Consider the following 14,570-nt stretch of genomic DNA (forward strand, 5'->3'; position numbering starts at 1 on the left):
CGGTGTAATCAGATTAGATGGCAGCATATTCCACATTTTTACTAAAATGCATCTGCACCAACACAAATATGGGGCTGAATTATGAATACACTGACTGTGTGTAGAGCGGCGAAATGCACAAGTGCCGGTGTGCTCACTTTGAAAGTTCAAACACACACACACACACACACACACACTTCTCACTGATGAACATCTTAGGAACTATAAAATAATTTGTGGCACCATGGCGCACTTAATTAATTCTTGTAGTCTCAAGGGTTACTTTATGTGCTGGTTTTGAAGCTCACAACACAATGATTAAGTGGCTTCATCTAGGGCATGCTTAAGGTTCATGGACAAAAACAAGAGGTGCCTCTAGGGACCAAAGCTTTTAACCCGTGCCTGCAGTAGGAGCCCTTTGACAAGCTGTCAGTTTTTCCCCGGGTCATTAGGACTGCTGAATGTTCATTTGATGCTATGAAGCAAGGAGCCTTGAACAAGTGCGAGATCAAAGGCTCTCCCCAAGCTCTGGCCCTTCTGCTCCATGATTCATCGCACACTGTCGATGTGGCTTTCACTGTTAGCAAAACTAGAACACACTGTCGAAGCAGTTTTTTTTTCTGAGAAATTGCACACGACTGAGCAACAAAAGCTCAATGTGACCCCGGGAAGTAACTCTGAAGACTGTGCGTCAAATTTAAATGCAACACATCAGTGCACATCAGTGTAGGTCTGTGACATTCAATCAGCCTGCATGCAATGACTGCCAACTTTACTTATGACTAAACAGTTGTTGCATGAGTTTGCATTCTAGGTGCATTCTACAAATGTAGGAAGGCTCTGTCAGCACAAATCAGTGGGGTTTATCTAAGATCAAGTAGCTCACAAAGACATTCTGCTGTGAAGCATTAGTATATATGTATGTTACAGTTCCAGATATGATTATACAATAATTTATACGGTCTCCTGGTCCTAGGCCATATGACTCACTAACAGAAGTAAGATTGCCACAGTGAACCATTACCATGCATCCATGGCCAATTTAGAATCGCCCGTCCATGTTAAACCATGTTAAGTTTAATCTGGATGTTTTGAGAAATAGTACCTGACGCTCACACAGGCACAGGTAGAACATGCAAACTCCACACAAAAAGCCTGGAGCTGCTGTGAGATGACAGCACTAGCCACTGTCACATTACTGTACATCACTGTCACATTTCTATGAGAGAATAAATAGCAAAGATAGCAGCAGAACTGTAACTTCCAGGTGAAAAAGAAATCCTGTCTAATTTCAGTTTTATTTATACTCCAAAATAACTGTCCCAAAGGTATAGCTGAACAATATGAATTGCTTCTTCTTCTAGGCTAACCTGTCCTTCAAGCATGTATACTGTCAGTTTATGAAGTACTAACGACGTGCGTTATTCCTGGTGTAGATAAAAGAACTTCATTTCATTTGGACGTCTGTTTCAAGAGAACATCTTATTGCAAATCCAACATAAGAAAAAGTCTTAGTTTGACTTTTTGAAAAGTGAAAGTAAGGAAGAGAATTCTGTACTTTTTGAAGTGTCATCTGCATCCAGGACCATCTGAAAATCATCAGGGGCCAAAAGAAGGCCCACAGCGACCAGGACGGATCGAAAGTCTGTCTTATCTTGGGGCGGCATGTCTCTTGCCTGAGAAAGACATGGAAGAAGGGAATTAACTTGTAGACTAGACAGACTCTTAAAGTCCTTCAGCAACCACATTCAAGCAAAGCATATATTTTAAAAGTGAACTTATTTGGGCATATTATTAAAGCTCTAACACACCATACCCAGAAAGGTCAGGTATGTTTTAACTCAAAGTTCTTTAGCTTAACTAAAAACTCTTGTTTTCAGCAGCCTACTCTAAATTTGTTTTTGTTTGTTGTGTAATGTTACACAGTACAGATGGACAAGAAACCTGCTGCATAAGCTTAGCAGCTTTGTCCTCAATGCGGGAAGGGGTTTGGTAGAGGGTCTGCCTAAGCTGCACGAGGCGGAAAGCTGAAGACAGGCGTTCTTGTTGTGTCCCATTGTCCAGCAGCATGGCTTTCTGAAGGTGAGTCAAAGAAGCCTCAAGGCGCCCCTCCTCCTCTTCAGTCACTGCCAGCTCTGAGTGGACTTGACAGCGCAGCTCCAACAACATACTGGAATAGTAGCACACAAATATTTCCAGTATGACTTAATACAGTCATGTAAAAAAGCAAAAGTAAACCCTTTCTCAATTCTGAGTTTCTACATATCAGAATGTGATAAAATGGTTCTCAACAGATTTTAAAATATGGTAAATACAGGTTCAGATGCACAACAACAAGATATGTTACACTGTGTCATTATTTATTTAACACTAATGATTCCAAAATGAAGAAGCAGTGTGTAAAAAACTAAGTACTGCCTTACTACTTCGTTTCCAAGAATTAAGAGGGTGAGTAGCAGCTCGGTGCTGCTATTCAAATGCACTTGATTAATAAACCATCAGCAAGTTGTGAGCACCTTACTAAAAGCAGAAGTTTTATCATTTTGTATGTCTGGAACATTCAGGTGTGTGCTAATAAAATGCCAAAGAGGAAAGGTATCAGGAAGGATCTTAAAGCAGTAATTCTTCAGGGTGGGAAGACTTATAAGGCCATTTCTAAACAATTTAAAGTCCATCATTCTACACAAAGCAGCTCACAGCAGCATAGTGATGAGAGGCCATAGGAAGTCCACTGAGAGTGCAGCATACCAGTGAATGACTTTTGACAGGGTACTAAATATATTAGAGTTACCTAGGCAACTGTAGCCAGGAATTTCCACCAGTGATCAACCATCAGGTCACTAATGTTGTGCAATGGGCGAATTGCTTCCTGCGTGGACATAGCTTTAGCTTTGCAAAAGTGCATATGAACAAACTAAAGCACTTTAGAGATAATATCCTTTGGAAAGACCAGCTCAAAGTTGATCTCACCAAAGATGTCTGGTAATTATGCACAGTGCCACAGTTGATGAAAATCAAACAGAGCATATCAGAGCAATCACCTCAAACCAACATTCAAGCACAGTGGAGGAGGGGTGATGATTTGGGCTTGTTTTGCAGCCACATAACCTGGGCACCTTGGAGTCCCTTTGTCTACCATGTAAAGACAGGTTCAAATGTGACACCATCTGTCCAGTAACTAAAGTTTGAGCCACACTGGGTCATGCAACAGGACAATGATCCTAAGCACACCAACCATCCAACAGAATGGCTGAAAAAGAAAAGAATAAAGGTGCTGCAATGACCCAGTCATCACCCAATTCCAGACCTCAACCCATTTGAAATGCTTGGCAGGACCTTAAGAGAGTTGTGCATTTATTTATAATTTAAGGCCTTTTTATGATTATGCAATCTGAGAACTGACGGATTGTGTACTTTTTATTACCAGTATATACTGTGGAAGTAAGGAAATGTGTAGGTCTGTATGAACTGTGTGTGATTGTTATTCTGAGCAAAGAATGACTTTCTCATATCAAATCATGGCTAAACTGGAAGTTTCTAAGAGGGCAACACTCAGCTAAACATATTCAGTGAAACGCAAGTAGAATAACGAAAAGCAGCCCGAAAAGCTCCAGGACATGCACACAAGGCCACGATGATTATGTAAAAAGATGAAAACCTTTGTGTCTCTTCCAGTGCCTGAGCGACCCTGAGCAGAGGTGTCTTGATGCATTTTCTGAGGTTGTGCTGCAAGAGGGGCAGGCACAAGTTCCACTGGGTAGCGCACACTGCCTGCACAGCCTGAGGGCCCCCCTCCCTCACTGCAGTCTGCAGCCACTGATCCAGCTTGCCTATCTCTTTCAGCCGAGCCTGTGGGATAACAACTACAGATTGAGAATCTCTCCAGTCGCAACGACTGCACAACACTTCCATCACTTGGCAAGCAAATTTGGATTAAAGTGGGTTGAATATGTTGTATGTGCCAGTTCTTAAATGTGACAGTTTTCACAGCAGTGTATAATGAGATTACATGATCCTACTTTCCAACATCATTTTTTCTCATTACAGGGGAAAAAACTGCAGAACTTATATTAGGATGATTATAATTCAAAATCTTGACTTGCAGTTCGTCAGAGATACCTATTCAAGTCAGATCTCTGAATTTAATGACAATAAAAAAGCCATTTTATTGTAAAAAAAAAATTATTAAATGAAGCATCTGCTAATGGATCTGCTGCTTTCACTCTAACATGAGGCTAAAACATATGGGTGATAATTCAAACATATGGCCAAGCACCTCTACACTAGCTTTGGAATAGTCATTCATCTTCACTTCTTTCTTCAGGAGGTTGATTTCACCTTGGACACATTCCATTACTAAGCGTTGGCTAACACTCTAGAAAGAAAAAAAAACACATGTGAGGTCAGGAATCAGAGAATGGGCTGAAAAATCTACAAATTTGTATCACCAGATTTTTTCAGAAGATCCTCCATACGCAGCATCACTAATTATGTTGTCATTGCACATAATTCACTCAGGAGAAAAAAAGCTAAAGTATATGGCTAAAGTTTTACATACAAAACTTGAACAATGCTCACAAATGCTCAGTGTGTCTTACTTTTGTAAGCATGTCTAGAGTCACTGCACGAATCTGCTCTTTCTGACAGTAGGTTTTTCAGTCGCTGCGGGTGAACGGCTGTGGAATTAAATACACCCTGATACACCCTGTAGGTTCTATATTGCTCAAAGAAAAATGCAGCATCTCTGTAGCTTTTATTAATAAGCCAGATATTCCCAAAGTCTGGGCGTGGCCTCCTGGTATATCAGAAATAGTTTACAACAACTACATTTTAAAAATGAAGACAGTGAGATTTTAAATAATGTCAGCAAATGTATGAAGAAGCGCTTCATTTTGGGCTCATCTGATGATAAGACTTGCGACCACAGGTTCAGATTTGGGCAAAAGAAAAAGTTCACATTTCTAAACAGGCAGTGACAGACTTACAGTAACTTTGGGAATGCTAAGTTACTGTAAGTCAAACGCAATTAATCTCATGTATTGTCAAGGGCCTGTTTTTATTATTGACCTTTACTAGAATAGCTTTGCATGATTCACAGCTCAAAATAATCCTTATTTATTCTGTGCTTTCCCATCAATTTGTCCACTGTCTGAAACAAACTGCTTTAGTTCCCTCCTCCCTTATTTCTTCTGATTGGCAGCTCCTTATAAACAGAAGGTTTAAACAGTACGGGGGTACCGCTCCTGTGGTCACAAAAATTAGGGATATGTGCTCTCACTGACACCACAGGGAGCCAAGAGTAGAAACAGCAGAGCAGTGAGAGCAGTCTGAGTCCCGGTTTAAAGTGATTAACTGTACGTATGCTAACCTCATTATTTAAATTTTGGCCACGTTACATAAGAGCACTCACCATTGTACCTGTGACAAAAAATAAGGGAAGGCATAATAGGTCACAGTTAATGTCAAACCCCATGCATACATTTGCATATTTGTAAAATGTGTGCAGTTACATCTTCTGCCCCTACTGCCCGAGGTTTTAAGAGAATATCGGACACTCACGGCTTCTCCTGACGACTTTAGCTCTTTCAGACAGTCGGCAGCTACTTTCTGATGCTTCACTTGCAAGGCCAGCAGAGCCAACTCCAGGAGGAAGGCAACTCTGCAAATCCCAGATAAAACGTAATTTATACAATTCACAATCCTTCAGTACAGTAATCTGAGACATGTACTGCCCCTGGGATAGCCATGTGTGGGTTTATGGTAGAGAGCGGTTTAGGAAGAGAACAGGGAGCAATAGAAGGTAATCTCGCAGGAGATTTGATCAGGACACTTTAGGTCACAGACCTGTCAGATGGCTGGATGGGTGTTGAGCTCTGAAGAGGACTGGAGTTCAGAGGCGTAGCAGGCTCGTTGCTACAGTCCACCAAGAGATGGAAAATCTCCTCAAGCCTAGTAGAATTCTCTTTTGTCAGCATGTCCTTGTTAAGTCCTCCCAACCTGCTACAACATCAGGAAAACTCTCTTTACATTAATGTACACGCATGTGAGCATCCAGAATTAAACTGATACTTTCATTTGCCCTTTAACAGACTCACACAAAACAGTGCATAAACCTTAGGCTAAATAACCTATATGGTGCTGATGACAGCTGAGTCTGACTTAGTCATGCTGTCACACTGAAATGAGGAGCCATAAGGAGCTGTGACATGTCGAGTACATGCCTGCAGGAATGGGCTGGGGGATGGGACTGTACAAGAATAAGCCACACCAGAAGACATGGTACTGTACTACAAATGTATGCAGGCCAGCAGAAAAACATGGCCACCACAGGATGCGCTGAGAGCCAATGGATAATGGACCCGCTGACCTATGTCTCCCAGTTTTTAAACGTATTTGGAGGCATAAATTTTTAATATAAAAAAAAAACCACAACAAAATCCTCACTCTAAGCCCCACATCTTAACATAACATTGCACAGAATAAAATAAAGACATACGCAGAATCCTAGATTTAAAATGTTTAGACCTTTAAACAAGGTCATAATTGAGGTTTAGGACTCAACCTGCCTCTACTGTTAGCATACTGTAGAAGCATTCTAAAAACAATAAACATGCAGTCAATTAGAAAAGCCTGCTTTCAAACAGTTTAATCTCCAAAGCAAGCGTTTCTGGAGTAGATCAAGGGCTTCTTTTTGGTGATACCGTACATCTTGTTTTTCCTAGCGACAGATAAAAATGCAAAGGACTTTCATCCTGACAGCACAAAAACGACGCTTTCAGCAAAACAAACCCTCCAGCAACGTCCAAGCAGAAAAAAAAGCAAACATTTATATGAATGTAACACAGAAACTTACTTTTTTAATTCCTGCATTTTGTAAATGACTGCTAACGTAGTGCATTGCCTGCTTGTTTCCAGGAGGACATCACTGTGTGACAGATGGTGTCGCACCTAAGAAGAGTGAAGTTGGAAGTTATGCTTTATTATCAGGTTATGACAGGGCTGAATTTTATGATTAATGTCAACATCAAGGAGTTTAGCGAGCTACTGTTATGCATGTAGTGCAAATAAGACTCCTGAAGACATGTGAATCGTGTATTTTCATATTATAAGACTTGTATAAAGATACAATTGCATGGCAATCAAATTCTTAATGCCCCCAAAGGTGACTCAGAAGCTCAACCAGGAAACATGAGCCAATCATGTTGCTGTGTTGAGTAGGTATCAACAGGCTTATTGTTTTTGTGTTACTGCATCTATAACATCTACTCTAATTAATGCTTTGTTAATTGCTCTGTTGGGACAAGCCAGAGAACTGGACACGTTAATGAAGCCATGGTGTAGTGTTGAATTGGACACGCACAGGAGAAGTACAGCTCTGAACTTTATTTGGGGCAATGTCACAAACCTTTAAGGTAGTTTTACAGCACTTAATAAATTTATTTATTATTGAGGATATATTTAGTTATTACTGGATGTATAAGCAACCAAAAACTGCCATGAAAGCAACATGTTGTGTTTACCAATAAAGTAAAGAGTCCTGGATAAAGATTTGGAGTATGCGACTTGATGAATTCTTCTGTAACTTTTGCAAAACTTGTTGCATCCTCAACCTTCTTCAAGTCCACAAGACATTTGATCAGGTGCCTGAGCAGAAACAGAGACAGAGAGCAAACATGTGGGCATGTGTCACAAGGCGACTTTCACAGTCTCCGAAGTGCTATTAGCCAAGTGCTCAGTTTTTCTATGCTACTGTACATTTAATGTAATTAATGTGCCAATAATCAAATAACAGCCTTTCTTTTCTGAAGCTTGTCATGTTCACACTTGTGTGGCATGAGCTATCTGATATTACCATGCTGGTGTTGTTACTACAACATAATTCATGTTATTCAAGGACTATCTTAGGGAAAAAGACAGCAGTGGGTGAAGGTGCCTTTAGGGCGTTCTGGCAGAAAAGCTTTCTGACAAAAACACTCTAAAGTAGAAAGGCTTTCAGAAGTCAGGGCTACAAAGTGAGTGTGAGGAGCAGGTTGGTGGTGGATGTATGGATCCGCTTCACCTGACAGACTGGGTATTTTGTTCTGTGTAAAACCAAAAGTCGATGTTGACTCTTATTTTCTTGTACTCAGTTCAAGAATATTTCTATTATTTCAGTTTAAATTTTGTTTGGTTTAGGAAAGGACTGTAGTCTGGGTTGAAACTGTGCTCGTCTGTGGATGCACACAAAACACTAGTCACAGCTACAGTGTGACATTGATTGTCCTGAGGCAATATATATAAAAATATATATGTATATATTTATCCCAACATAGGGATATCAGACAATGCTTGCCTCCATGGTCAATATGTAGCTTGAGTTTTAGACTTCCTCTCATACTGCATTAATGTAGCAACACAATGAGCCATATTTACTAAAGGGAGCAAAATAGCATGCGCGCAATCACCAAATAGTCTTTATAGGTGGGGCTAGTTTTACGGGTGGTTTACAAAAGTTGTGCTGTAAATTGTGTGTGGCAAACATTTGTCAATCAGTTCGCGTGCTGGATTTAAATGTTCTTCTCCCTAATTTTGCATCTTAAGAAACAAATTTCCAAGAATACAAGCACAACAGGATTAGTCCCCAAAATTTCTGAGTTCCCCACAGAAAGGGAGAGAAGCCCTTAGTATGTCCAGTTGTGATGGAACATTTCACAGCCAATCATAAATTGGACATACTTTTCTTATTCTTATAACAAATGTAGCACACCATGTTAATCTGATTAGATCTCTCACTGACCCATCATTATATATATGAATGATACATTTTTTTTCCTCTGATCAAAGATAAAACTAATATTTGGGCTCTGGAGAAAGAAAAGATTAAACAGCTTGGAATAAAACAGATACTTGACTCCATAGAAGAGAAATAAGCAGCCCATTGACTGGGGCTGCATGAAGCTGTGGTCATAAATGAGGTCTAAGTAAGAGAGCACGGCGCGGTCACTTGCATCATGAGTTCAGCCCTCCAGCTGTGATCCTGGTCTGCCACCTCCTCCAGACTCTGCACCACCTCCCTGAGAGAGGGCACCAGGTGGAGGCTCCGCCCCGGCTGGAGGAGAGGTTGCACTGTCTGGAAGTACAGCACCGAGGCGTTGAACACCATAAAGTGAAATCTGTAAGGCACAAATCAAATGCAGAAGAAAGTAAACACCGAGCAATGAATTATTTATGTGATACACATGCAAGCCATTTTATCTCTTAGTATGACTCAATTCAAACCAAGTGTCAGCTCTCTGTGAGGAAGTCCTGTGAATTCCAAATTTGTGTGGATTAACAATCGACCAATGAGCCACAGGAGAGTGGCTCGCCGAATCTTTTCGTTGTGAAATAATAAGGAATTAATGAATTTAAGCTGCAGTTTTAAAGAAAACTGTGCGAAGAGACTGTTTGAGCGCTGCTAATTTATTCACCAGAGAGCGTGCTGCGCATTAGCGTGGGCTGCTTGAATTAGATATGTATTCCCTTTGGTGTTAATTGGAATTCCTCATTGAGCCTTTTTATTGACAGGTTATGAGTTCATTAGCAAAGAAAACCAGCGCTCATTGCTTACAAAGGCTAACCGAGTACCTCCAAATGCATCCGTCAAAGCGAATAACAAGGGAACGCATCTGTCACAATTTCTATTATTGCATCGATATGTGCATCACCCGTTTCACCCTGCTCACAGATGCATCCAGTCGGCTGTTAAAACTGAGATGAAAACACAATGAAAACGATCCGTTTGTGACTAAGGGGTCAGAGTGAAGCATGAAAAATCGTGTTATGTTTGATTCTTATTCGTAGCATATTTCTGCGCATCAGACAGAACCTAACCTATCACAGCTAAACAACAATCCCTGGTGAGAATGTCTGGCTTTCATTACGTGTTTTACCAGCGCACCTTACCGCTGTGGCAGCAACTGCCAAATAATATCAGAGATGATCAACTGTACACAACAGAAAATGGTCATCCATCTTTCTCGAAACTGTAACAACAAAGACGAGCATACTCGAGGTCGCATACCTTGGTTCTTGCTTTGAAATCTCAATTGCTTTCAGAAAATACATCACAGCCTCTTCAAAGTCCTCCTAAAATAGAAAATAATGCAAAAAGGGGATATGAGAACTTGTCAGAACATAGAAAGCATAAAAACGCTGACAAACGGTTTAGCAAAAAAAGACTTCAAGCTGCACTCAAATGTGGCAAAGGCCAATATTTGTTTGAGACCGAAGAAGCATGGTAAAACCACTGGAGTTTGTTTGCAAAGCTGCTGCATGTTTTTAGTGCAAATGAGTACAGTATGCCGCTACAGTAATTGCATGTGTATATATCTCTGGGGCGCAGAAACACACACACACACACACACACAATACACTTGAGGGGATGTGTCCAATTTACTGTCCTCACCACACTCCCAGTGGCCGGCGGAGACTTCAGCTGGCCCTGGCAGAGGTAGGCTCGACACAGAAATTGATTAGCCGGCGGATTCCCTTCAAAGTACATCTTTAGACACGCTGCGCTTATCTCCAAACAGCCCAGCTGAAAACACAGAGACAGAGCGGCACAAAGGCCAGAGAGAAAAAGAAAAAAATTCAGCCTCATCTGCAGTTAGATCGTGTAACCGGTAATTTGCCCTGTATGATGCATTATTAAAAACTATTGCGAAAGGGCTTAATGTATGGGGAGGTGCACATTTATTTTATGCACGACAAATTAATTCCATGCTGTTTTACAAACTGCCTCCTGTTAATTGTAAAATTAATTCAAACTCAGCTGCTTTATACTCAGCACTATCGTGGAAGATGATCATGCAGCAGAAATTTTTGTTCTGCAAGCTTTTATATGTGTTGTGAAGCACAATAAGTCAGGCTGGAAGATCATTGAATAAGTAAAACCTGACAGTAATGAGCAATGGATTAGTATGTTAGCAAATGTCTTAATACAACAAGAATATTTATGCTTCTCTGGAAAATTGAAGAAAACTGCAACGGAACTGTACTGCGGATGAAGACTAATTCAGCATTCACTGACACTTAAGTCTTCAGGCTAAGCTGCATTTTCATAGAAAACTTGCTGCGTGATATAAAGGAGAGAGAACAAATCACATTATGGAATATCCCTGTGTTTCATTATACAAATATGTTTCCCTTGCCTTAGGACAGCTCAGCTTGTATTAGTGAATATTCATTACTATTCCCTACTGGGAAAATAGCTCGATTAGACGAACTAAAGTTACTGCACGAAAACAGTGACATAATGAAACGAGTCCTCCAGTAGGGAGGTCCTGCCGGCTTTTTTATTACCTTGATTTTTCTATATCAATACCTGTAGATACCATCAGCAACAAAGCACTGATGTTAATCAACAAACAACCCATCCAAATGTCTAGGACCTGCTTTATTATGGAGCTTTAATAATTCAGGAGCTTTCACAACTGTAGCAGGCATTTGCTTATAAAATGTAAGCTTCACATCTTCACAGTCAGATGCCAATCTTTTGTTCTAGGAGGCTGCTTGAAGCACCATGTCTTATGCCACAACTCAGCAGTCAAGAGCTTCTCACATCATAAAAAACACTTCTCACAGCAGTTGGAAAGCAAGGTTGCAGGCACCTTCAGAGAATGTGTGTTCTCATTATAGTCTTTCAAACAAAGAAATTCAGCCTGTCTGAGTCTGATGCTGAGTGTAGGTTAATACACACATCTACATTTGATGTATTCACTGATCTACCAACATAAACCTGGTGAGATTTTAACTGATGTGTGCGTGCGAACAACCTGACATAGTAGTGGTGGATAAGGCTGTAATGATAGATGTGGCTATACCAGGTGATAGAAACATCAGGAAGAAATAAAATGAGAAGCTGAAGAGGGATGAGAGAAGCTAGAAGGTTAATGCACCAGTTGTCCTTGTGGCAATTGGAGCACTTGGTACAGTGACTCCCCCAAAACTGGGTGAGTGGCTCCAACAGATACCAGCAGCGACATCTGAGATTTCTGTCCAGAAGAGTGCAGTCCTAGGAACAGCAAATATAATGCACTGGACCTTCAAGCTATAAGCCTCTGGTAGAGGACCTATGCTTGAAGGATAGAAGACCATTATATATTAGTAGTAATAGTAGTATTTTGTATTTTGATTCAACTCGATAACCCATACTTAGTAAAATACCTTTTTTAAATTTTGACAGAGGAACTAGAATGGAAACACATATAACGGAAACACACAACAATGGCACATGACATTTTTTTGTTATGTGCCATGTTTTCATCACATTTAGAAGAAGTAATGGTAGTCTGCCAAGTCATTTTAAGGTAATTTTGCCCCCTCCTGTAGCTTTTAGCCTTTCATCCAAAAATACAGATGTGTGTGCAGAAAGTCCAGGGATTCATAAATTAAAATAAATACACCTATCTACAATATACGTTACGAACAATAGCTACAAACATGGCCTGTTATGAGACAGAATTTAATCAACTTGGTACTCTCTGATTCTCCAATTAGGAAATAAACAAGAAGAGTAATATAATTCAAACTAATTTAGCATACACTAAAGCAGAGGTTCCCAAAGTGTGGGGCCCGCCCCCTAGGAGGGGCGCAGAGCCATTGCAGGGGGGGCACGGTATGAAAAGGAAAAAAAAAAAAAAGAGCGCTTGGACACTGTGGACAGGTTTTTGACGGGGCTCCCACATAAACGCAAAGCAGGAGATGAAGCATCGCCAAATATGTTTCCAAACCAACTTCCTTCCAAGCCAAAGACTAGAAAATATGGTGAAGCATATCTTCCCTTTGGCTTCACCTGCACAAGTGCCGAGGTAGGTCTCCCCTGCAAAATTAGTTTCCCTGCATCGGGAGCAGCGCTGGGCTCTCCAAATCACGGACAAACAGGATCCCACAGCTGTTTATGTGTTTAAACCCATTTTGCACAGAGAGACATTTTTTGAAAAATGTATTGACAGCAATGTTGAATATTATTACACAGGAAAAAAAAACAACTACACGTAAAATAATCACACCGTGACGCCTCTGCCTTTCTAAATGGAGGGACAGTAACTGTGTGTGTATATATAAGCGTGTAAAACCTGAAGATAGTCAGATTAACAGTATTTTGTCTCTATCTGCCATTCTGCAATTCATCTCATGTAAACAATAACGTGGCGCACAGCGTGACGTGAAAAGAGGCACATACCTTTGACGTTGCGTGACGAACTCTGTAATCCTCGTCCACACATAAACGCAAAAAAGGAGTTTTAAATAATCTCCGTTTTCGGTGAATCGCAACGCCTTTTACGTGTTGACGAAAAGCCCAAACGCATAGAAACAGCTGAGTTTTCAAAAATACCCGTGTAGGTGTGGACGTAGCGTAAAAGAGTTAGTAGTATATTTTATTACTACCTGTAATTTATTGCCGTTTACTTGTATTTGCTTAATTGTTTACTAAATGTTTGAGGTGTGAAATAAACCGCAATGGAGCAAAAATATGGGTATGTGTGTTTGGAGGATGTGTTTGTGGGGGGGGCGCGAACATTTTTCTTGTAAAAAAGGGGGGCCTGGCAAAAAAAGTTTGGGAACCACTGTACTAAAGCATAAAAATTTAATACTCAAAACCTAATTGATAAAATAAGATTAGCATTGCAACCTTTTTTTTCTTTTATTTCCAACTCATCACCTCGACCCTGGTGGCAAAACGATCATCAAGTGAATTCTTCATCAACAGCTCCGACAGTAACTCCACGTCCTCTCTCACCTGTAGCCCAGCTTCGGCGCACAGGACGCACCACTCCGGATCAATGCGTGGAGTTCGTCCGCCGGTTCCAACTACTGCTGCCCCCTTGATTAGATCGTAGGCTGACTGCAGAGCTCCACAGTCTGCATGTACGAAATAAACACAGTAAGCTTGTTTTCACAACTCTTCATTTACTTAACTGACTGCGCGACAAACCTTTGTTCTCTTTAGCCTTGGCTAGATGCAGGCGAATATCTAAGTCCATTTCAAAGCGTTACTTTGCTAACGTTACACTAATGACAATTTACTTCTTTTTATTTCATGTCCCATTTAGCTACTGCTTTCTTGAATACAGAGCAACCCATCGAAAATAGCAAATACTTCCTTGAATTGTAGTAGCCAGTCAGTGCTTTCAGTTTGGGAGTGTTACTAAGCAACCGGGCTTGAACTACGGTGTACGGATAGGACCAAAAGGCTGGCTTTGACAGCGCGGTCATTAACAGGCCACCTCAGTTAACAGCACTAACTTGACTTTAACTAGATTCTGTGAGCGAAATGCAGAACTGGCAGCCTACAAAATATAAAGCAAACACTCTCAGTTAATTGGACTTCTCCACCAGTGGTGTTGATGCTTTTTGAAGAACTTTAATGACATTACCTAATAAGAAGCCCAAGAATGTGCTTTAGTTTTTGTGAATACAAAAAAACAAAACAAAAACAACAACAACAACAACAAAAACAAAAAACAGAGAAGTGCCAGAAAACAACAACAAAAAACGGTAGCTTCTTTATTAGCCGTTTGGTTGGTTCCAAAAACCATTACTTGTTAAAATAATCACTTTTGGAGACA

General features: G+C 40.5%; 1 protein-coding gene across 7 annotated transcripts in view; it reads right to left on the reverse strand.

Annotated features, from left to right (window-relative positions):
- Positions 1 to 14,158, reverse strand: part of cfap46 (cilia and flagella associated protein 46) — a 66,391-nt gene extending 52,233 nt beyond the window's left edge. For 4 of the 7 annotated variants that reach the window (XM_025897760.1, XM_025897762.1, XM_025897763.1 and 1 more), the window contains exons 1-13: positions 13,937 to 14,158; positions 13,664 to 13,863; positions 10,406 to 10,537; positions 10,022 to 10,086; positions 8,967 to 9,131; positions 7,500 to 7,623; positions 6,833 to 6,927; positions 5,824 to 5,979; positions 5,539 to 5,638; positions 4,256 to 4,354; positions 3,638 to 3,828; positions 1,924 to 2,149; positions 1,538 to 1,655 (exon numbers count right to left, since the gene is read on the reverse strand). In XM_025897760.1, the coding sequence (XP_025753545.1) occupies positions 1,538 to 1,655; positions 1,924 to 2,149; positions 3,638 to 3,828; positions 4,256 to 4,354; positions 5,539 to 5,638; positions 5,824 to 5,979; positions 6,833 to 6,927; positions 7,500 to 7,623; positions 8,967 to 9,131; positions 10,022 to 10,086; positions 10,406 to 10,537; positions 13,664 to 13,863; positions 13,937 to 13,985 (1,720 nt within the window). In that variant the 5' untranslated portion in view covers positions 13,986 to 14,158. Of the gene's footprint in view, positions 1 to 1,537; positions 1,656 to 1,923; positions 2,150 to 3,637; positions 3,829 to 4,255; positions 4,355 to 5,538; positions 5,639 to 5,823; positions 5,980 to 6,832; positions 6,928 to 7,499; positions 7,624 to 8,966; positions 9,132 to 10,021; positions 10,087 to 10,405; positions 10,538 to 13,633; positions 13,864 to 13,936 lie in introns of those variants that run through there. The other 3 variants (XM_005463815.4, XM_025897761.1, XM_005463819.3) reach the window with 3 other exon arrangements.
- Between the last annotated feature and the right edge of the window lie 412 nt (positions 14,159 to 14,570).

Source organism: Oreochromis niloticus, linkage group LG13 (genome assembly GCF_001858045.2).
Source record: "Oreochromis niloticus isolate F11D_XX linkage group LG13, O_niloticus_UMD_NMBU, whole genome shotgun sequence".
In the NCBI taxonomy this organism is placed as follows: Eukaryota; Metazoa; Chordata; class Actinopteri; order Cichliformes; family Cichlidae; genus Oreochromis; species Oreochromis niloticus.